Here is a 23,320-nt window from a genome sequence, read left to right as displayed (position 1 = left end):
AGATATAATTTAGCTATTTATCAGCCAAGCTCTTATGATGAAATAAATATAATACAAAGCGATTAGATATGGAACCTGTAATTGCGTTTTAAATAGCTGTACTTGACATTTATATATAGCTTGCAGCAGAATTTGTATTGAGGCAGATCAGTGAATAAGAAGCTCAAGAAGAAGAACTCAACTCAAGCACCCAACTCCAGCATAAACTTTAAGTTAGCTGCGGAAAGACCCTTATGAACTTCCGTTCATATTGTTTTCAAGTCCCAAAGAAAAAACGTGATTTTGAATGTTTCATAGCATTTCATTTGTATTAAGTAATAATGACTAAATACTTAGGTGATTAACACAGTTCCAAAACTCATACATATTTATGTGGCAATTGATGCCAAAAGGATTAACGCATTAATATCTGACAACTGCTCCTCAGCAGGAGCGTTGAGCCTAAAATAATATTTAAAAATTGTTTTTATATTCCTTCAGTTTTTTTTTTCTTTGTCTCAATTTGTGGACAAAATGAATTTGAAAATGGCGATCGCCAGGTGAACGCCTTTGATTTCTTGCTAGTTGACAGCCTTTGCAAAGGTGAATCGCGGCAAATGGTTTGCCAATTTAAGTACAGCACATGGGAATATATAACTAGGTTTTATATAATTGTATATATATATATATATATATATATATATATGTATGTATGTGTATGTAGATAGTGGTGGTTATCTAATAATGGTAATATAACTATGCTTGAGCCTGTTTCGTAGACATCGAGAGAGCAAGAGAACATGAAAAAAGAGTGCGTCGACAAAACTGATGTGCCTTAGGTGCAATTTGAGCCTCAGCCTGGGCTAATCCTTGCCAGCGTCGGCTGCATTTTGTGCGGTGGGTGTGCTACTGGAGTTGGCTTCCTCTGTGTCAGCTGCCGGCGGTGGCGTTGGGGTGCGCAATGCTCGCTCAAATTCGGCCACCAGCTCATCGTCCTCGTGCCACTGATGCAGCTCGTCGCTCTGCCAATTGTCCAGCGCGGCGTCCACATCGTATTGCGGCGATTGCAACGACTCGCCGGTCACATCCACCAGTCGTGTACGCAATCTATTCGAGATCTGCTCCAGCTCCGTGAACTTGCGCTTGATTGCCTGTCCCAGCTGCAGGTGATGCAGCTTCAGAGATTCCTCGAACTGATCGATGGCAGTGTCCACGTTTGAGGCGGCGCCACCAGAAGTCAGTGGCCGCACATGCACTTCCAAGCCGCCCGTTACACGACCGCTGAAGTCGACTATGTTGTGCCAGCCATTGGGCCAGCTGGCGCCTGTTCCGCCCTGGTTGAGATTCAAGGCAACGAATCCAATGATGGCATCCGCGGGAGGCGATGGCTCTGTGCCCACGTTTAGATATCTCTTCTTCCACACTTTCAATATAAACAGTTTCTGCGGCTGCAAAGCGAAATTCATTTTTAAATTGTAACTCATTATTTGAACGCCAGCGTTGCCAGATCGTCAGAGAGCTGCAACGGTTATTTGAATTGATTGCCACTCACATTGCTCAGATAATCGGCGCTCACTTTCACCTGGAACTCGCTGTGCCACTGCGGCGTCGTCGAGCGCTCCACAATGGGCGTGGCATAGACCAAGCCCTCGTGCGAATTGTAGGTCTGCGCATCGGTGCAGTCCAAAGCCTGGAAGGTCACATAGGTGCTGGGCGGCTCGTCGGGCAGCCGCTTCGGCTGCTGCTTCGTGGAACGCTTACCGTAGCCCCGATTCAGCGGCAGCCCAGCAGCGCCGACAATTTGTAAGCTGAAGCTAAACTGATTCCCAGTGGCGGGTGCAGCGGGCACCGCCTTTGGCACAGCAACGGACGTGGTGCCTAGCGCAGTCTGGAGCATGTCCAGCAGATCTGTGGTGCGTCTCAGCGGCTGCTGTTGTTGATTGTTTTCCACATCGAAGCCACGCAGCTGCTTCAAATGTGCTATTTGCGATTCGCTGCCAATGGCCAGCAGCACATTCAGCTCACCCAGCTTTTGCTGGGACTTGGCATGGAGAATGGGCGTCCAGCCATCATTGGAAATTACAGGCAACTGAGGGTAAGAAGATGGGACAGTAAGATAAGAGATGTATAGATATGGAGCTCTGCACTCACTTTGCCCTTGCATAGATGATTGGTGATGGCAGCATCTCTGTAGGCTGTAAAGAACTTATGCAGCGGCAGACGCACCTCCCCGCCCAGTGGACGCAGTTCCAGCAGCAGCTGTTGCCGCTCCACGCTTTGCAGAAACTTCTCATCGTTGATGATGGCGAACTGTTCCTGCAGCTGGAAGACACCTTGGGGATTTGCCTCAATAATGAGCTCCTGGGCTTGCCAGAATGGCTGCAGCACCAGCTCCTTGCAGTTGGCGGCATCTTTGGCCGACAAGTGACACGTCTCGCCAGCAAAGATATAGCCACGCAGCAGACGTACTTTGGTCGTCTCGGCCATGAAATTGACTATATCCAATGAAGCTTTGTTGTTGTTATTGTTGGCAACTAATGAAGACGTCGCAATACCTCTTGAATTACCCTGCTCGCTGTTGTTCTGGTTCTTGCCTGGGGAAAGAGAGAGACGGAGTAGAGATCAACGAGATTGCACTGCATATAGATCATATATAGCTGGACTCGTTGCACCTTGAACTCCCAGCTGCCATGTGCTGAATATTGTATATATGTATAGCTGAATCAGCAATGGAATACGTCGTTATCGCTTTCGTAAACCCATTCGAAGCTCAATGCGCTTGGAAGCAGGAATTGCCGATTAGATCATGTGCGCATCCCGTGTGCGAAAGATTGGGCAGTGGAGCAGATTGCGAGAAAGCACAGTTGAATGAAAGCTAATTTGTGAATTGACCTTGATTAATCAAATCGCGAATTCAATTAACCTATAACTTATCTCTTCGAGGTTTAATATTATTCAAGTACATTGATCATTAAGCATCATTTTTTATATTAAAGAGCTCAATTTACTTGATTCCTTTAATTATTTATAAAATTACTAAACTTTGATCAAAAATACTCCTCCAATATCAAAATTTACAGCTCCTCGGCATTTTTACATAGCTCAATCGCTACCAATAACATTTGCCTGTTAAGCAAGCAAACTTTAACATTCTGGGTTTATGATGCTCTGTTATATAACACTTACGTGTTATTAGCGCCATCTGCTGATAAAATTCGGCGAACGACTTGGCAACATAAAAAATTCATAAGCTTTCATCCCACTGTGCCGCAACTTAAAATGTATTCATTAAAAATAAGCAGACAATGAAGGAAAACAAAATGTATGTATATATGTATGATATATATATATATATATATATATATAAATAAATAAATATTGTCGTACGCTGTGTGGCCAAAAGGTAAGTGAATATGATTTGTGGTGGGTAATTAAACATAAAAAGACGAGAGAATTGTTCGATTTTTGGTCTTTTGCAAATAAACAGAAAATATTTATTGATTTTAACATGATGGGCAGCGCTTTTATAGTTTCAACTAATTGATCATAGAGCCGTATTAAAAGCAACAACAAAATTGTGATGTTGTTGTTGCTGCTGGTGCAGTAGAGGTATAGTTGTTGGTGTTCTTGTTGGTTCTGTTGTATCTGTTGTTGTAGCTGGTGTATTTGTTGCTGTTGATCGCGCCCACACGACTTTAGTCATATATATTCACCTGCAGCCGCTGCACCATGGTTGCTGTTGTTGTTGTTGCTTTCATATGGCCCATTAGTCAGGGTCTTGTACATCATCAATTGCTGATCGTTACGCAAGCTGATCTTCAGATACAGACTGGCCAGATGTAGGTCGCGACGCTGAATGACAATGCACTTGCATTGCTCCAGCAGCGATTGCTGATAAAGTTCAGCCAATGGCAGCTGGCCCATGCCCAGCATCTCGTTCAGACAGGTGCCCGGTTCGCGCCACCAGATCGTGAAATGAATACTGCCCATTTCCTTATCATCATTTTCCATTCCGGGCAACTGTATCTGTCGCTGCTGCGTCTGCCCGAAGCGTGTGCATTGGGTGAGACTTTGGAATTTCTCCGATTCGAATTGCATAATATGGAACATGGGACCACGCGGCACTGAGGCAATCAGTTCATCAGACAGCTGACATTCGACAGTGAAAATGGGTCGCACTTCGCTCTGGAGCAGCTCCATGCGTTTGGTGCCCTCCGCCTGGAGTGTTAATGCTTCCAAGTGCAGCTGCAGGGCATTCACCTGCTTGAACAGCTCTGGTGTCGCCTGATCTTGGGCCACATGGCTCGATGGCAGCTCCTGTTCCGGTAGTACCTGCTCCGGCCACAGTTGCTCCACATTGTTGAGATGCGGCTGCTGCTGCTGTTTCAGCTTCAACTGATCCATGTTTGGCTCAGCGGCTGTGGCGAATAGCGCCACCAGATCGGCATCCAATTTCTTCATGGCCTCCATTAGCTCAACTTTGGCTGGTGCAGCAGATGCAATCGACGTGGTTGTACCTGAAATATATATCAATATATTTAAATATGACATATATATTTGCAAATCAAGCGTGCAAAAATATTTCCAAAAGCTTTACAATTTCTTGAGAGTAGTCTCTTTTACTCGGGGCAGCGAGCGCGTGTCCGATCGCCACAACGTGGGTTTCTACAATGACGGCAGAGCCGAGAGTAACTGATATACATAGGGATGGAGGGCCGGCAACAGTCGACGCTAATCGCAGTTTATGCTTTACTCTTCCAATTCTGAACTCTCGCTTACGCTCTCTCGTTCTCTCTTTCTCTCTCTCGCTCTTACGCTGTGACATTAACCAACTGAAGCTCGCCGATGCTCCTACACTCTCTCAAAAGCTACCAATGACTGTTCTCCAACGGCGCAAAGCATGTATGCTTTTGCATAACTGTATTTATGAATTAACTTACATACTGTTCACTGCCATTCATTTTACCACCATCAGCAATTAAATATGTAACTACAAATTTACTCTCTTTTAAATTAAATATTTTTCATTTTTAATAAATTATTTCTGCTACTCAATAAAACAAAACAAAACAAAATTAACTAGATCTGTCACACTCTAACATCAATTTAGAAATTCGCTCAAATTGTTTCCGCTCAAACATATCAGCATAGTACATGTAGACTTTTTTTTCAAAGTGTATATTAGCTAATTTAGCAACAGAATTGAAGACGAATTTCGCATTTGATATTCGAATGGTTCTAGAACAAATGGAAATGTTTGTTTGATTTTTGTGTAGGTATGTAAGATTTTTTTCGAAGTGTATTTCTAATTTAGCAAATTTGTAAAATCTCTACTGAAATACTATACTATAAATAATACGTCAATAATACGTTATATAGGGAAATGGAACACGTAGTTTAAAAATTCATATAATTAATTTTAGTATTTAATATAATTATTGGCCATCTGTTAATCTTGTTTTCCTTATTTTTGTTTTGTTTTTTTTTTTGTATTTTGCTTAGCAACAGAGCGAGATAAGCGTCCGGGTTCAACGACATAGCCTGGGTGAGATTCTACATAAAGTACTACCAGACCTAGACATAACCAGATAATAGGACTACCAATTATATGTACATACATATACTATGTACCTGATTAAAACCCATAGAAATTCGCGTGGAACGAATTAGTCAGCAAAAGGCAATTGAAAAATGAAAGCTGAAATACTTGTATAATGCTTTATCAAGGTCTTGTCCTATTGATTATAGCTTAGAAAGCTCCCCATAAGAATAGATGCATGTACATATGTATAGGATTACCTAAACAGATTGTTTTATATCAGCGTACGTAACAGCTGTGTTTCTATCAGTTTTCCAAGATAAATTAACACTCAGAGTAGATAACACTTCGAAAATACATATTTTCACACTCATTATTTGGCTTTCACTTGGAAATACTATATCTTGGTCTGCGCTCATACCACATACATATGCCATACCCTTGCTAACAGATTAAATTTATCCAATCGCCATCGGCCTTAAATGCCTGGAACGCAGAATGTTTTTCTACTTCTTTTTATCACAGTAGAAAAGCACAGCCGGCAAACTGGTGAAGACTGTCGCAGCAACAACAAAACCACCATGAAATTGAGCATAAGAATGAGAGAGACAGAGAGAGAGATAAAGTTTAGCGGTGTGCGTGTGTCTTCCAGCTCTTATGGAACAGGAGCGGACTTTTCGAGTGACAGGTAAAGGTCTGGAGCATAACCATAGGCAAAGATTTACATATGCTTCTGTTAGTTGTATATTTATTAAATTGCTGATTTTCATACGCTTCTGTTAATTATATATTTATTAAATTGCTGATTCATTAAATAATAAATAAGAAATTATTCATATATGACATACAGTGCTGCAGCAACTTTTTTGTTGGCGAAGCAATAATTCACAGGGCTGCAGCTTATGGCTTACGGGTTAAGCAACATTTATGTGTCGCCTCTGTGTCTCTCTTCGTTAAGTATTTGTATAGGAGTGTGTGTGAGAGAGCCTGCACGTGTTTTCTATATAACACTATGTCTGGGGTTTCGCTGTTTCGTTTTCGTTTGTTTGTTCGTATTCTCGAATTGCTGCGGCTGACGCGCCGCAATGGAAAGTTTTGTGCGCCATCTGCAAACTATGAGACACACTGCATACCCATACGTCGAAAACTATTTGAGGCAATGCAATTGTTGTTAATAAATTAAATTTGGCAAAGATTTAATTGCCAAGGCGAAGGCTGATCAAACAAATTGTCGCATCGTCTCTTACGTAAGAATCAACAAACTGTTAAGAGCTACTTATTATAGCCATGATATTTATACGTACGTACAAATATTTTTATATATAAACCTATGCTGAATCGTAAAAATAAATAACATAAAAACAAAACAGAAAATATCCAAAATAAACAGAATCTGTGCGTCGGCAGAGACGAAACGACGGCAACGAACTCAAGAGCGTCATTTCGGTAATCATCACTAGTCGCAGCGGTAGTGGCAGAGCTTAAGATTGTGAGAGCGAGCGCTCAAGAGCGCGAGAGAGCGGAAAAGCTTTTGCTTGACCTGTGTATGTGCACTCACCTGCAATGCGCTCGCCCGGCTGCGTTTTAGAGCAGTTTTTGATGGTCAACTGATGATCCTGGCGCAGCGCAGCTGGCAGCGATGCCGGCGGTGGCAGCGGCAGTGGTGGCGGCACTGTTGAAGCCCCCACACGAACGGCTTTGTTGGCGCTGGCAGCGGCAGCGGCGAATAACATTTTAAAGCGCAATCGGATCTCACCGACTCTCAGCTGCTGTTGCTGTTGCACTTGACCCGACGTGCCACGACTCTCGACGTGACGATATAAAGCATAAATTTCGGTTTTATATTCGAAATTGCAACCGTCGACGTTGTTTGCTGCGTATTTGCGCTGCAGCGGCGCTCGCAGATGTAAACGTTCTGCTCCTGATACTGTTTCCTTTGCTGCTGCTGATGCTGCTGCTGCTGCTGCTGTGGGCGGCGGCTGCGAAGGTCGATTGTGGGCGTGGTCCTTGACGTCGCGACTGGCCACAAACTCAATAGATGGACTCTCGCGCAAATAATCTAAGAATAGCGCGAGGCTTTCACGGCGCACACAATAACGTAATTTATGATGACAATAATGAGGTTGATGGATATGATTATGCTGCTGGTTTGTCTTCCTCTGTCGTCGTTGCTGTTGACTTAGGTTTTGCCTTTTGATTTTATGTTTGTCAGCGCAGAGCTTTTTGATGCCTCTGTCGTTGCTGCTGCAAGCGTCACAGCTGATGCTGAAACTTGCTGCTGCTACGGCTGTTTCCTGCTGCTCACCCCAGCAGATGATTTTTGCTATTACAGCACCAACACCCAACAGCACCCCCGCACCGTATTGGTGAAATGACGAGGCTTTCGGTTTCCCAGGGCTTTCGTTTAGGGACACTGACGTTTGCGCTTCGATCGATTTATCTGTTATGAAATTGATGCGGCTCACTTCGATTGCCGAATATGAAAATCTATTTAGCTTTGAATCATTTATTTCATTCGAATAGCAATAATTATACACATTCGTAGGAAGTACATATTCAGCTCTCATAGTTGTCTAACTGCACTTGCCATTTTTGTGTTAGCGCGCCGCATCACACACACATACACATAAACACTTCAGCACACACCTTTACACTCATTGATATGCACATAAATACCGATTTTCGGACTAAGTGCGTGCACTTTTTCACTGGTACTTTGCCTTAAAGAAGTTGGCACTTAAATCGAATTTTCAGACGCTTTTGATTGTGCGGATTTATCGCGTCGCACAGCATGCACAGGCGCAAGGTTGAAGGAAAACTGCAAAAGCTTTTGCCGCTAGGAAATAAGAATTACCTCAAAAATGTTTGCAAGTGTTGTCTGCATCTGCCGAAATGTCGCTTGGCTTTGATTTTCTTTAGGGTTGCGCTGCGATAGCACTATCTGGCAGCACCATTCTAAGTATTGCATAATGTCACCGCACAGCTGACAGTGTTGGTAAACCCGCGATTTTAAAGTTTAAAAATAAATATTGAATAGCGTAACGATACACATATCGCATAGGTCTATATACATCGACTTTATTGTTTTAAACAATTGTTTTTGATTTTCGTTTAATTTGTAGACAATTTATTTTAACTGATAGACGCACTAAGAATTTCCAATTCACAACGTTTAAGCAAACAGACGCATCTCATCGCGTGGCGCAATTGTTTTTGGCGGCGACGGAGTCTCGAATTCGCCCAACTCCGCATCGTAGTACAGAGCAGCGCGATATGGACGCAGCTCCCAGGGCACCTGATCCTCCATATTCGTTAGCTGCACGCCCAAATCTTCTAACGTTGGCACGCCGGGCAGCACCTTATCAGTGACGGCCTCACGCTCAACGCGATCCAGATGCAGTCCACCAATGGGGGCACCAGGGCAAATCAAGTTGGTGAGTTTCACCTTTAGCTTGAAAGTGGGGTCCCAGCGCATATCATAGCGCTGGTAGCCCCAACCCTTTTGATCCTTGCGCATCAGGCGATGGAACCAGTCAACCAACTCGCTCAGCTGATATCGCTTGGGTCTGTAATTAATTATAGACATAATTATAAATTTAATTCAATCAAATGCATTTAAGAACTTACCCCACAGCCTGGTAGATACGGCCGGCGGTATCTGGATCCTTGGCAGCATTGACAATCGCCTGCGCCACGTCCGAAACATACACAGGCTGCTTCACCGTGCGCTCGCCCTTGTGCCACAGTGGCATCGAGCGGAACTGACGACGCCAGATGTGTGCATAGTAGCGTAAGAACCGATCCTCGGAACCATAAATGTCGGCCGGACGGATGATGGTGGCATTCGGGAAGGCATCGCGCACCATCAATTCGCCTTCGTACTTGGTCTTCAGCCATTGGCTGCCGCCGGAGATATAATGAGGCTTAGGATTGGCCTCAGCATTCAACGCAGACAGATGTATAAAACGCTCCACGCCGGATTCCCGACAAATGCTACGAAAACCAACTAAATGAAATATGTTTGTAAACTATCTACAACGGCTTACCTAGCCAGACGCGCAGCTCCATTGACATTGACATCCTTGAATCTAAAGTTCTTCGTTTCGTAGTCACGACCAACCAAATTGATGACCACATTCGAGTGCTTCACTGCCTCGCGTATGGAGCGCGGATCATCGAGATGGTAAAAATGGAACAGCACTTGGCCCAAGTCACCGCAAACCTTTAGACGAATCGCATCGGAATCATCACCGCGATATGGCAAAATCATTTGACTGCCTGACTTGCCCAGTTTGTTGCACACATAGCGACCCACAAATCCGGTGGCACCGAACACCGTAGCCACAATCCCGTTGAAGCTGCTGCGTCCGCCTGTGCCGCGCTTCATGGCAGCCAGATTTGTTGTCTTCAGTGGGCGTGGAGCATCTGGATCGGGCGGAGCAGCGGCGGCGCTGTAGCTTCGCAGGCATACCACACCAACGATACCGCTGCCATGATGCTCTGCAAAGTTAAAATTTATATTAAGATCGGCAAAACTTCTACGAACATTACATAATTTTTGCGATGCACCCAAATTAATTGGTTGCTCGGCGACTTACTGGCCAGCTGCATGTTCCTAGTTAGCACTATGGCAGCCATTATTTTGTGGCGCACTCTACACCAACTAACAAAAGTTAATTTGTAATTATTTGAAAACTTTTCCACGCAGTTTCTAATCTGCTTGGTCGGGAGAATGAAAACACAGCCTTAGATGTCAGCAGCAGGCCAGTGTGACCGCTTTTTTGGGAGGAAAATACCAAGACTCGTCGATTGGTCGATGACAGTCGTAGACAGTGTTGCCACATCTGTTAGGCTTTGAGAAATTTAAATTTTGCGCTTGCTACTGATTATATATATAAATAAATAAACAGAAGGCTATGAGCTCTACGTTTTGAAACCTCGTTTTTTGCATTTTTGACTATTTTGGTTACACAAGAAACTGCACTTGTGCTACTCTAACCGCACGCCTATTTTATCTAATGTGCGTGCTTATTGTATACTCCATGCTTAATTGCCTTTGATATGGCTCTGAAAGAATTGCAAAGACATTTGTTAAATACAACGGCCAGTTGTTGCTTAACTGTCGGGCCGACGACAATATCGAGTATGTGTTAAAACGAAAGCGTATAAACCTCACAGAATTAGTTTATACCTCTACACAAATGCGCTTATCGAAAGTTAAAATGTGATAAGAAATACAATATACGAACGACGAAATATTTAAACAAAAATCGCACTTCAGCGCCGTAATAAGTGCGCTCCTGGCAACAAATAGTGAGAAAACTAAAATTAAGTGATAAAAATTGACGCCAACGCGATTACGAATAGATTAGCATATGCTCAGTGTTTATGCGGCCGCTTTGAACGGAAAGTCCGTCGGCATAAATAGTTAATATTAGTTTTGATTTGTCAGTTTATGATAAGCTGCACGTATAAACGTAAATCAACATCAAACGCAACATAAATTTGTCAGGTAACAAAAAAAACAACGATCAGCCAAAACCTGCACGCGCCTGCACGCTCATCCTCTCCCTGTCCCTCGCGCGCTCTCTCTCTCTCTCTCTCTCTCTCTCTCTCTCTCTCTCTCTCTCGCTCTTCTTTTCATACATAATAAATCCCTTTCTGTCTGGCACTATTCCACCCACTGATAAAACTCGTCTAACTAACGCACGCACTCAACAGCCTACACCCCCAAGCGTGCGCTCACACTCTCCCTTCCTCTCACTCTCTCACTCAGTGTTTCTCATTTGTTGTTTTGCTTGCTATTTAGTGCTATGCTCTCACTTTCAATTGCTCGCTTGCCTGTGTCTGCCTGGCTGCCTGCCTGCTCGATTTGTATATATTTCGGTATATTTTCTGCTTTCCATGCTATTATCATCATTGTGTTGCTGCTGATCTGCGTTCGTTGTTTGATGCCAGCGTTTCATTAAAGTTTGAGCCGCAGAGCTGTTAACATCGTGTGAGCGCATTCGGCAAATATTGCAAATTGCGGTCAACAGGTGTCGCCGCGTGCGTGTGATAATTAGCGCTCGAGAAACAACAAATTTGAATTCCAAAACTCAAAAAATAATAGGAAACGCGTATAGAAACTATATACTATATGTATACATATACATATATTGCGGTAACGGTGCAACTTGTGAAGTGCTAAAAATAGATATTTAATATTTGTACGTATCAAATTTGTGATTTCTTATACATATTTATTTAATGTGTGCTCGCTTCTATTTATATATGGAGCAACGTTGTCTAAGTATATCTACTAAAAATTTGTTTATAAACTTTTTATTTGACGCCCGCCAAAAACGGAATGTCCAAACAAAAACGTAAAACCATATAAAAATCTGATTCAAGTAAAGGTTTGTTTTTTTTTTTCGATAAGACTCTGGGGGCTTGTGCCTCTGTGTTGGCTATCAAAATATTCCACAATAGCAGAACTGGATGGGCTTCAATCTGCTGCGTACCTGTCGATATCGAGCAAGTCACAAGTGATTCGTTAGCAAATATGAATGAATTCATTTAGCAAGTGATTATTCCGAGGCGCTTGGCACCAAAAATACAAAATCTAAACTTTTGCCCAGTAAAAATATAAATTCTGCGTCATATGCAAAGATATCCCAAAAATTAATGTTAATTCGCGACTATATTTGTCTAGACTCTATACATATAGGCAGGTATGACTAGGGAGGGCTACGGTCGCGATTCAATGCAAATGATGAAACAAACCTTGAAAACAGAAATGGCCTCTAGTCAACAACAACTAACTGTTCTTGATTGTTGTTTATATTTAAATACGCGAAAATGGGAAAAATTGAAAAATGGAATTCCTTATGCAATTTGTATAGAACAATTTACCACTGGCTCATTAACTGTAATTTAATAGCGAATGCAATTGGCCCATTAGAGATGATATTATTCTGTCAATTATTTTAGTTATTGTAATTGTTTATAGAGAGAAAGTGTTTTTTGTTTATTGATAAAGTCGTAGATCTCACGATGCATGGATTCCATTTATATATGTATATAATTATATATATGTACGTATATAATGGCATTTTATTTTTATCAGTTATGAAGAAATGCATTAAATGTGTTTTACGGCTTGACAGGTGCAGTAATTATTTACGAAACGTACTTTATGCAAGTGCCGACATCTCTTACGATAATCGAAACGGTACCAGTACGATATATACATGTAAGAAAACACTAAAATATGGTAACATATTGCCTGAGCCACATCCTGACAGATAAACTCACTTTTGTATCAATCAAAATTAATGAAATTCAGTGAATTCCGTTGCAAATTACTCTGCATTCCTTTTTATACACATTCACGACAGCTAAATGAGTATATTGCTTTTTCCAATATCCAATGAAATGTGTAAACCTTGATTTATATACTGTCAAATCGGAAAATAGATCTGTATTCTGCAGTCGGTAATGCCCTATTGCAACGTCCTTAATTGCTCAAGCACAAAATTGATATTTTTGGAATTGCCACGCCCTCATTAACACATCATATAATGATAAGGTCTATATGTAGAACCACTTAAGAATTCTTCTATTGCAAATCAGGTTGAGCCCCCTCTAAGACCACAGAAGTTTTACGTAAAAATATACAAATAAATTTACTAATGTTAATATTTAATAATAAATATGTACGTAGTAAACCAATCCGAAGGCCTTTAAACCTAGTGTTATGCCCGTTAAATCGCTGACAATTCAATTTATGTTCATTTATCTATCATTTCCTCACCAAGTCTTTGTCAGCCAAGTAAATAGCTCTTAGAGATCTCACTTAGTCATCAATTAGAACGTCGAAAAATCTTATTCAATTTATGTTCAGACTTTCATATCGAGCTTAGCTCGGGGCGTAAGTCCATCTTCTAAATGTAGCACTTCACGTGTCAATTAGATCAATAAAACGAGTCACTTCATCAAGCATTCGCCGGTGCGAAGCATACGAAATGATATCTCAGAGTTTTGGGTTTCCTTACTGTTTCTTTTGATTTATATTCTTTGGATATAAATCCATGTGTGTATATATACTTTTTATATATTTTGTTTACACTGTAAGCTGTCTATATGTATTGTATATTTGTATATGACTTTTTTTTATCATTTGGTCATCAACTGCAGTTTGTTTTCGTTAACTTTGAGCTGAGGCAAATGCTTGCATACAAATTGAATTTTTGCATTGGCAAAAAAATAAAACTTTACAGAAAATTGAATTTCATTTGATTTGAAAATTTCGAAATTTGTTAACGTTGGTCCGTGGCCCGTTTGCAACGACGTCGACGGCAATTGAATTGAATTTGATCTAAGCTAAGCCGGTGCCAGGCCATGCTAACGTATTCAAATATTGTCTATATACTATATAGATTTTGATTTTGATTCGATTTTGACCAGTTTGAACACGTCTCCAAGGTCGACTGCTTTACGCATTTGGAATTTTAGATTGATGGAACAAATCAATTACTATATTTTAGCTTCAATTAAAGAAAAACAGCAACGTAATATGAATATTAGATATATTTATATATAAATATAGAGTAGTTACACCTGTTTAAGGTAAAGCTAACGATTTACTCTGAAAGAATGTTCAGTTCTCAAATTAGGCGTAAACCTTAATATATTTAACAACTGCCGCCTGCTACTTGTGTTAAATTTTTATTTGTTTGTTTGTTACTCACAAGTGGAGCACAAAGCCGCCTTCTCTCTTTTTCTCTATCTCTCTCTTGCCCTATCGCTATATATCTCTTTACGCTATGCTTTATTCAATGAAAACAAAATCTAATTGAGGAAATGAACGTTTAGCATTTAGTCAAACATCCAGAACATGCATGGGTCGTACACAGATCCCAACCTCTGCATTGACAGTCGATCCTATTATCAGTTGATGCACTTATTTGTAATACTCGCTCATAAAGTCAAAAGAGCATATTTGTGCGCTCGTCTGTCTGATATAGCAAGTAAATAAATGAATGGACTTTGGAACAGATCTATATATATACATATATATATATATATATTTAGTAGTCGTGTATATGATAAGGTATTAAAAGTTTTTGAGCATGCCTTTTGGGGGGGCGTGGCTAATCGACAAATACTATTGTTTGTATAACATAAACACTATTATTTATAGCATCTTTAAAGCCAGAAACTTGTAATTTGAATCAAGTATATACTTATATATCTAAAACTGTGAAAACTAACTTGCTCTGCCTATTGAGGGCAAGGCAGTTTCTACAGTTTGAGAGCCACTGCTGCTGCTAATGCTAGCAAGTGGCTTGTGGAAAAAATAAATATATATATTATTTCGATATATCTATATGTAGTTGTAGTAATAATAATAATTATAATAATAATAAGAATAATAATAGTAATAATAATAATAATAATAATAATAATAATAATAAAGAATAATAATATAATATAATAAGTATTAATTTTCATCGTCTGTAATCGAGTATTATGCAGTCAGTTATATCTCTAACTAAGCGAAAACTGTCAGCTGTTTGGTTTTGTTTTTGTTTTTGTTTTTTTGATTAGGTGGGTGCTAGTAGGTGGATGGTTCTATGATAGCCCCGAGGCGTCACTGAATACTTTTTAATCGATTTGGAGGCTAATTAATGGCGAACAATAGATAGAATTCGATCTAATCAATGCCTAAATACACCCACGCGTGGCGTTTAAAATGCAATCAGCTGCTTAGCCATGACAGCTGAAAGAGGTTGGGTCGTTAGATCTATATATCTGATATATATAGGGGATTACGTAGCACCCAATAGCAGCGAGCTGCTCAGAATATGTAATTGTTCTATAGGGGTAGAGCTTGTAGAATGTGACATAGATTTATATAAGAGATAAAATGGCTAGAAGATATCGTAAATTACGCTGAATCTGAATAATTCTACATAATATTAATAACCTAAGAATTCTCTTAAATAGACTGATCTATGCAAAATGTATATATATTTGGAGAGCTATGTCTCAACAGATTTTCACTTGAGCCTAGAACAAATTTGAACATCGAATGAGCTCGGCTAATTAGCTGTAATTAGAAATAGTTATAAATAGTTATATGGACGCACCAACTCGTATCATATCTTAACGATTGTTTTCATGGTTTATCCGATCAATTAAAGTCGCGTATGTGACTCTGCTGTAAAAAGGGTTAACCTTCGCTTACAACCGAATCGCAGCCAGCTGTCACGTAATATTACCTCAATGTCAGCTAATTGAAAGGGGGCTTAGCATCTGCATTTGCATGCTAAAGGCAGGCGGAAAGGCGAGGCCGGGCTGGGCCAGCCCACGTTACCTGCGCCCAGCTGCCCAAATCTGGACATAAGGCTTATCATTAGCATTACGAATGCCAGCAGACCATATGGACCATCCCACTCTACCTATCTATTCGCATATGCCTATTAAAACGCGGTTCAATAGACGTTTGCACTTGACACCATTTGGCCTTATCGAACGTTTAGTTATGATCGTTGAAGTATTGTAATTTATATTTAAACAGACAATGGATGGATGGATGTCTACTTTAACTCCATGAATATTTAATAGAAGTACGCTTTTTTTTTATAATAAAACTCAGCTTGACTGATTTAACTTGGACAAATTTGAAAACATATAAATATTATAGAACTGATTTGATTTAAAGCTCACTTTCTCTCTCTGTATCTCTATGTCTCTTTCTTTCTGCCTGTCTGCCTCTCTCTCTCTCTCTCTCTCTGCCTGTATTTCTGTCTCCCACTCTTGCTGTCTGTATGTCTCTCTCTGCCAGTTCCACAATTTCTCGCTCTCCTTATTTGTTTCACTGTTTTAATAACTCCATTCACCAGCCCCTAACTATCTGTCGTTTCATCACTCTACTCTTTTAAAAGACAAAAAGGTTTGTTCAACCTGTTATTAATTATAATAATAGCCTATGCATTCGTTACATACCTAATTAACAACACTTTGAGCATATATATAATTTTCTTTACTGTCAATTGATAGGATCAATAAAACGATCTAGTTTCACGAAGTTCGTTGACAATTCTGTTGAATGACGCGAGTTACACAGCTTCATCGTCCGTTTCCGCGTTACGCCCTTGTTTAAGCAAGTAATTGGCAAAGTCTACAATTTGTTACCGATCTACATTACAGTTCAAATTCAAGATCCAGTTCGAGGCGTAAACCTGACACAAACCCCAGCAAACATGCCGATCAAAGACGTCCTACAGCGCTGCCGGCCTATTCCGCTGTACGTGGTGCTGATCCTATCGATATGCTACTTTGTACTCCAGCTGATCCTCAGCCACTTGACGCACGCTTTGACACTCCTCATGGCTGCCTATCACATGTTGTGCAACATTTTGGCACTAGGTGGCTGTGTTATAACAATTAAGGTAAGTGGATCAACTAAGTATATAAATCAACTACATCTATATAACATATATGTACATATGTGCTTCCTCTTTGGGGGGTGGGGAACCTAACAAGTTTTCGTGCTGATAAGCAAATCGAAGAAACTGAAATCACAAAAACCAGACGCAGTGCATTGAACTGAATTGTCGGAATTGGCTGTCTGAAAAACAGGTTTCGTTTTCATTCGATTCGGCTGTGATATCTTACGCTTTGTTTCATTTTAAGGCCGGGTAAATATTTGAAATTTTTCGGATTCCCGTCACGAAAAGGATAACAATAATAATAACATTGTTTTGCTTGATTTCAATTTTAGATTTTATATTTGGCAAATAAATATTAGTCTTATTTTTGGCATAGACCTAAAAACACTATTTGCTGTGGTTTGGTCAGGTTTGTCTAGCCTCAGCGAGCTCTTATCTCTTATCACTAAATTGTGGTTTAACGACGCCCCCAGTGCATAGCAGATAGTAACTGTTGTTAACAGCGTGTTTCGAAAATTGTGCCTAACTAGCTGGCAAACTAATTAAGATGTGTCTGACAGGAGTTATCATGGGGTATTTTCTGATAAAGCATGCACAACGATAATGATAAAATGGATTTAAAGCCTTCTATTATATACTATATGTTCGTATGCAAAGTGTGGAAATCGTAATGTAGTCTATAGATTGTGCTACACTGTGCAAAAAAATCTACCATATTGTCCAAACTGAGCTAATAAACTGTAGTATTATAATGAATTTGACTATGATAATGTTATACTAAAGTGTGCTACTGTTAAATAGTATTAATATTCTAAGCTACTATAAATGGTTGTACTGGTAATACTAAACTAAATTACTAATACATTATTAAAATGTACTAGCATAACTAAACTTTTCTATTTTTCCAAGCAGTACTACTATTAACTTTTCTATTATTTCATATATTAGTTTTATTTACTTATACTACTAAAGTAAACAATAGTCTCATATTAAACTATGCTACAAGGCTAAACTGTGTTACTATAATAAGCTGCGGTACTGTAGTAAACTGTTCTAATATAAAACTATACTACTATACTACCATACTAAACTGTACTACTATGAACTAAACAATTATATTATTAAATTAAACTAACATACTAATTTAAATTTTACTATGCTTAACTTGTCCACTATTATAAACTGTTATACCAAACTACACTCAATTTATAAAAAGAATAGTCGAAATGTCTTATCGAAGAAAATACCTATAGCACTATTGAAAACATTGTTACTGCTACTACTAAAACTAATGCAATCTCGACTTTGCTACTTTACTACTAAATTATACTATTTATTTATGTGTTTTTCTTATTTCTCTTTCTTTGCTTCACTATTTGCTATTCTTTCTCTCTGCCTCGCTTTATTCTCTTCTCCAGCTATCCCAGACCCTGATTAACCCCCCTTAAGCTCAAATACTAAATACCTATGCAAATTACCCAAAATGAAATCAAAAATATTTTGAGTAGGTGCAAATCTATGCAGACTCGCAAGTGGTTTTATTTTTTTTTTTTTTTTTTTTTTTATACTACATAAATTTGGGATGTGTGCCAAGCACGTTTTGCGCAAAAGCGAAAAACCGCGAAAGCCATGAAGAGAAGAAAAAAACAATAAATAAAAGTAGAAATATAGAGCCTACGCACAAAATTTTTGGCCAGATATCGTTAGCCCATAAGCCAGACACAGTTGGGTAGCTTTTGACTTATATAATTGACAGACAGTAAGAGACCTTTGGCTGAGTTAAACGAAGCGTTAAATAGTTGACAACGATTTGGCGGACAGGTAACTGAACAGGTGCCGTACCTACTGAACTGAATGAACAGTTCTATAGATCTAATTTAATACTGTTTTGTTGCTTGATTCCTATTGATGCAGCTGGCAAGTCACGGTGACAGCACTTGAATCTAAATTTAAGTATTTGAAGAGTTTAACCGCATCTAATGAGCCCCTCTCTCTGTCCCTTCTGCCCCCACAGCACAGCAAACAGCATGAGACGGCGCCAGCCACACCAAAGCCCACGGACTCCAGCTCCTCGGATGACAAGATCGTCGTGGTGCTGACGCTCAGCGAGACGGAGGAGCAACAGCTGGCCAAGCGTGAGTCACGAGAGATGAAGCTGAGGAACACCTTCGGCTGGGCACGCATCGATATACTCACCATGCTGATTGTGTTCATCATCTTGGCCTCGTTGTCCTTTTCGCTCATTGTGGAGGCGCTGCAAACGCTGGTCCACATCGATCACCAGGATACGATGCATCTGCCCATACCCGTGATGATGCTCGGCTGTGTGGGTCTCATTCTGAATGGACTGACGTATCTGCTCATTGGTGGCTACAGCTTGCATCAGGGCAGTTTTCTGCACCTGACGCCGGGCGGCAACGTGGTCCTGGAGCGTTCCATGTCCAGCCATTCCGATCTGGCCCTGAAGCCCATGCAGCGCACACTGAGCAAGTCGCGCAATGACCGCCAGCTGCGCCAGGAGTTGGAGACGGAGGTGGGCAATATTTACCTCACAACCAAACGACAGGGCGCTGTGGAGATGCTGCGCGATGTGTCCAGCACGCTCTTCGTCATCGTCTGTGCGGCCATTGTCTATGTGGCTGAGGATGAGCAGCATACGGCAAAGTTCATAGATCCCGTTTTATCTATATTCTCTTGTGTACTGTTGGTGTCACTGAGTTATCCATATAGTAAGTATAACAGCTGTGATTGTGCTTAGAAAAGAGATCGTTAAGAATATAACAGTCCTCGCCTCGCTATTTCAATGTATGTGTGGTGGTGTGATTCATATAACAAATGAAAAGAGTATAACACTTACCAATACCTTGTAACTATTTATAATTTGTATAACAGCTGTAAAGCTCCCAGCTTATCAATTATGCACGCCTATTGCATAATTTTCTGTTGTTTCAGTTTATTATAACAACTAATAGTAGCGTAGCAGCAACTTCAAGCTTTGGCATTACAGAGCAATAGTTATTTGACGGTATAACACCTATCAATTTAATTTGCTACCTCACAATTTACATAACAGCAGCAGACGCCTAACATTTGTATATCAGCCAAATAGTTCATTCACACATCTATCAATTTTCTATCTCAAAATGTATATAACAGCTGTAGAACTGCTAAGATTTGATTAGCATAACAGTCATGTTAACTAACATTTTTCCTTCTCTTCTCTTTACAGTGAAAGAATCGTGTCTTATTTTACTACAAACCATACCCGCCTCCATTGATCTGGAGATCTTTGAGCGTACACTAGTGAATAAATTTCCCGAGATTGTTAGCTACCATGATCTGCACATCTGGCAGCTGGCCGCGCACAGCTATGTGGCCACCATACACATACAGTTCCAGAATCCCAAGCTCTATTTGAAGATAATTGAGCAGGTGCGTGCCTATTTCCATGAGCAGGGCATTGCCGAGGTGACCATCCAACCGGAATTCTCATCGGCAACCAATAGAGATGCCTCAGCATCCCTTGAGTGCCTTATGCAATGCCAGGCGGCCGAGTGCATTGAAAAGGTTTGCTGTCGCGACTCGCGCTCCGATCTGCGTGAGGTCAGCAGCAGTCCAGATGGCAGCAAATCACCCAAGGCCAAATCCTGCGCTGAACTGACCACCGTTGTAGTCGCGAAACCCGAAGAGCTGAACGCGGCACAACTCATGCATGGACAAGAGAAGGAGACGTTGACCCCATGTACATCTAGCGTATCTCTGCCTACAGAGGCAAGCCCAACTGATGCCAAAGGCTGTTGATCGTCCATAATTGATATAGTCATAGGGATTTTACGATTTTAACTAGACCTTAAGCTTATTCTAACGATTTCTACTGCATTTAGGCTAATTTACTACTTAATTTACTAAGTTAGCTACGCCTGAACATTTCAAAATTTTTTTAGACTATATAGAGAGAGATATAGCATAATTGCAGTATTTGCCATATACAAATTTTGAAAACAATAATTTTTGAACGTGAGACGCTTAACTAGTTTTAAAAGACAACTATAAGATATATATGTATGTATGTGAATGTATAGAGTGTAAGATTGATATATAATATATGTATTTGTACATTTGATTTTAACATTTTCTATATATTTATACAAAAATATGACTATAGTAGGTAAACTGGTTCCGTGTTTTTGAGTTATTCATTTCAAATAGACATCGTCGGCATGCAGACTGCTTAGGCAGTGAAACAAAGTCCACATAAGATCCACACGCACACACAGATTGTAGGTAAACAATAAGTTGATTTTTATTCTATTATTTGCCACAGCAACGATACCGCGTATCAGACAGGTCAGTATGATAAGGCTTGATACAGTCAAAAAGGGATTTTACGCGGCTTTTGCAACGCCGCCTAGCAGATACTCAAGTGTAAAGAGCCGTATAACGAGAGCCAAATTGTTTGTGGTCGCATAATCGATCATCTGTTCGTTATCGTCCGTTGTGTGCCATACGCTGGGAAAGGGAATGGGAATTAAATGTACAACGGGCACATTGCGCCGCAGAAAGGGTATGTGATCGTCCTCCACTTGGCTGTTCCGCAAGGCCTGCGGCTGAAAATATCTGGATGGATCGTGCTGCACCACTCCGCTGCTCATATACCGTTCAAAGAGGTGCTGCTGCGACAGACGTGTTTCCAGATCCACCAAACGCATATACCATTGCTCCGTATTGGGGAAGAAACTGTAGAAGGAAGGATCCGGCGTACCCAGCAAATCGAGTAGCACCAACATATCGATGCGATCCAATTTGCCCTCCTTCTCCCAGACCTTGGCCAAATGTCGGGCACCATATATGGAATCGGTTGGACCCCAGTCCTTAAATGCTTCCTCACCGTCGAAGAACAACAGCATCAAACTAAGCTTAGTGCTCTGGAATGGCTTAAGCTTCTCCTGGAGCACCTTGGCCAAATTCAAGAGCATGGCACAGGGCACAGCGGAGTCCGTGGCACCCACAAACTCCTTGCCCGGCATATACTTGCTGTCATAATGGCATGCCAACACCAAGAATCGCTCAGCATTGGGATTCAGTGTAGCTATAATGTTGCTGAAGTGTAAATTGCCCATAATGGGCGCTGTGTCATGAAAGTTGTCCAGCTCCACATTCCAATCCAAGTCGCGCAGACTCTGCACAATATATTGACGAACGATTCCATGATTTGGTGTGCCCACAACTCGTGGTATTGATATATTCTTAACAGCTTCCTTCAAATGTTGACCGTCTGATAGGTTGCTGTACTCCAGTAAATGCGCGTCCGAGAGTTGGCTGGGATTGTAGACTATCTGAAATTGACAAAGAATATACACTTGTCACTATTCACACTTGTGTCAACATCTGTCGGATTTTTGTTCTTGCAGCTGGTACCTTATTGCGGCCAACAAAAGAATCTGATGATGCTGGTGATGTGGCTATAGTTGTCTGCATAAGCAGTGTAGCGATAAAAGCTGTATTTATACAGCTAAACCATAATAAGTGTGCAAATCGGGACAGCGGCATCGTGTAATTGCAGTTGATACGTGGAGAACTTTTGATTCAATATGTCTTACAGGTGGTCGCTGACACTGAGCCAATGTGCCATATGTGTACAGGGATATGTATGTGTAGAATGTGTTCTGCAGTAAACTGAAGTGAAGGCGTTCAACTTCATATTCACACTAAACATTTTACCATATTTCATTCAAAACCGTTTACTAAACGGCTAAAGAACAGAAACAAACAATATCTACGGCGTTGCCACATTACTACCGCATTGTTAACAGAGTTAGTGAATTACCATTCGCCCTCTGCTCACACTTAACAGAATTCACCACAGCTGTTAAGGAAAACAGCATTGCGCATCTCTAACGTGCAACTTTTTTTATTTCACTTGCTTATTATAAGTTATAATAGGACCTGTCAAAATGACAGGTATAGGCGCCACAACTAATAAATAACCGAAAAACATTTTTGATAAAAGTCTGCTTTTTTAGCGTTTCATATGTTGCAGTATCTAGTACTCACCACATCGCTACGCTCGAATCTAGCACCCAAGTTGTAAATATATTTCGTTTGTTTGGGCAACAGTTTTTTGATAGCGTCCGTCCAGCCGTAGTTGCGCACAATATTCTTGCCCCAACCGTTTAAGCCTCGCATTTCTCTTCCAATGTATAGTACAGATTGTATGTAAGAAGCCACCAGCAGCTGTTTGATAGACAAACCCAAATGGACTTACAATGTTTGCGCGTGTTTTGTTATCGGGAATTATGCAATAAAACTTATAGGCACGGCACATGTATGTACATGCATACATACGTATATAGGTCAACTTTCA

General features: G+C 40.6%; 4 protein-coding genes across 10 annotated transcripts; 1 reads left to right on the top strand and 3 right to left on the bottom strand.

The window, feature by feature from the left end:
* Positions 1-280: 280 nt before the first annotated feature.
* LOC6582577 (C2 domain-containing protein 3) lies at positions 281-8,461 on the bottom strand. 4 transcript variants are annotated; one of them, XM_002008241.4, is made up of 5 exons: positions 7,077-8,348; positions 3,693-4,496; positions 2,131-2,573; positions 1,532-2,068; positions 281-1,427 (listed from the first exon to the last, which is right to left on the bottom strand). In XM_002008241.4, the coding sequence occupies exons 1-5, from the start codon at positions 8,083-8,085 to the stop codon at positions 843-845; spliced, it is 3,378 nt and encodes a 1,125-aa protein (XP_002008277.2). In that variant the 5' UTR covers positions 8,086-8,348; the 3' UTR covers positions 281-842. The 4 variants fall into 4 exon arrangements, with proteins under 4 accessions (XP_002008277.2, XP_015018004.1, XP_015018002.1 ...); XM_015162518.3 differs by lacking the exon at positions 7,077-8,348 and adding an exon at positions 4,920-5,050; XM_015162516.3 differs by lacking the exon at positions 7,077-8,348 and adding an exon at positions 4,577-4,888.
* A 167-nt stretch (positions 8,462-8,628) lies between these two features.
* On the bottom strand, positions 8,629-10,299 carry LOC6582576 (NADH dehydrogenase [ubiquinone] 1 alpha subcomplex subunit 9, mitochondrial). The gene is made up of 4 exons (XM_002008240.4): positions 10,117-10,299; positions 9,565-10,018; positions 9,146-9,511; positions 8,629-9,084 (listed from the first exon to the last, which is right to left on the bottom strand). The coding sequence occupies exons 1-4, from the start codon at positions 10,154-10,156 to the stop codon at positions 8,691-8,693; spliced, it is 1,254 nt and encodes a 417-aa protein (XP_002008276.1). The 5' UTR covers positions 10,157-10,299; the 3' UTR covers positions 8,629-8,690.
* A 265-nt stretch (positions 10,300-10,564) lies between these two features.
* Positions 10,565-21,079, top strand: LOC6582575 (zinc transporter 1). Of its 3 annotated transcripts, none has more exons than XM_032731795.2 (4): positions 10,565-10,661; positions 16,715-16,956; positions 18,971-19,685; positions 20,186-21,079. In XM_032731795.2, the coding sequence occupies exons 1-4, from the start codon at positions 10,580-10,582 to the stop codon at positions 20,755-20,757; spliced, it is 1,611 nt and encodes a 536-aa protein (XP_032587686.1). In that variant the 5' UTR covers positions 10,565-10,579; the 3' UTR covers positions 20,758-21,079. The 3 variants fall into 3 exon arrangements, with proteins under 3 accessions (XP_032587686.1, XP_015018001.1, XP_002008275.1); XM_015162515.3 differs by lacking the exon at positions 10,565-10,661 and adding an exon at positions 10,874-11,030; XM_002008239.4 differs by lacking the exon at positions 10,565-10,661 and adding an exon at positions 11,432-11,727.
* On the bottom strand, positions 21,048-23,205 carry LOC6582574 (glutaminyl-peptide cyclotransferase). Of its 2 annotated transcripts, none has more exons than XM_002008238.4 (2): positions 23,011-23,205; positions 21,048-22,292 (listed from the first exon to the last, which is right to left on the bottom strand). In XM_002008238.4, the coding sequence occupies exons 1-2, from the start codon at positions 23,140-23,142 to the stop codon at positions 21,342-21,344; spliced, it is 1,083 nt and encodes a 360-aa protein (XP_002008274.2). In that variant the 5' UTR covers positions 23,143-23,205; the 3' UTR covers positions 21,048-21,341. The 2 variants fall into 2 exon arrangements, with proteins under 2 accessions (XP_002008274.2, XP_015018000.1); XM_015162514.3 differs by lacking the exon at positions 23,011-23,205 and adding an exon at positions 22,375-22,762.
* Positions 23,206-23,320: the final 115 nt, after the last annotated feature.

This window comes from Drosophila mojavensis, unplaced genomic scaffold (genome assembly GCF_018153725.1).
Source record: "Drosophila mojavensis isolate 15081-1352.22 unplaced genomic scaffold, ASM1815372v1 contig_74, whole genome shotgun sequence".
Classification (NCBI taxonomy): Eukaryota; Metazoa; Arthropoda; class Insecta; order Diptera; family Drosophilidae; genus Drosophila; species Drosophila mojavensis.
This window is presented reverse-complemented; position numbering and strand designations above follow the sequence as displayed.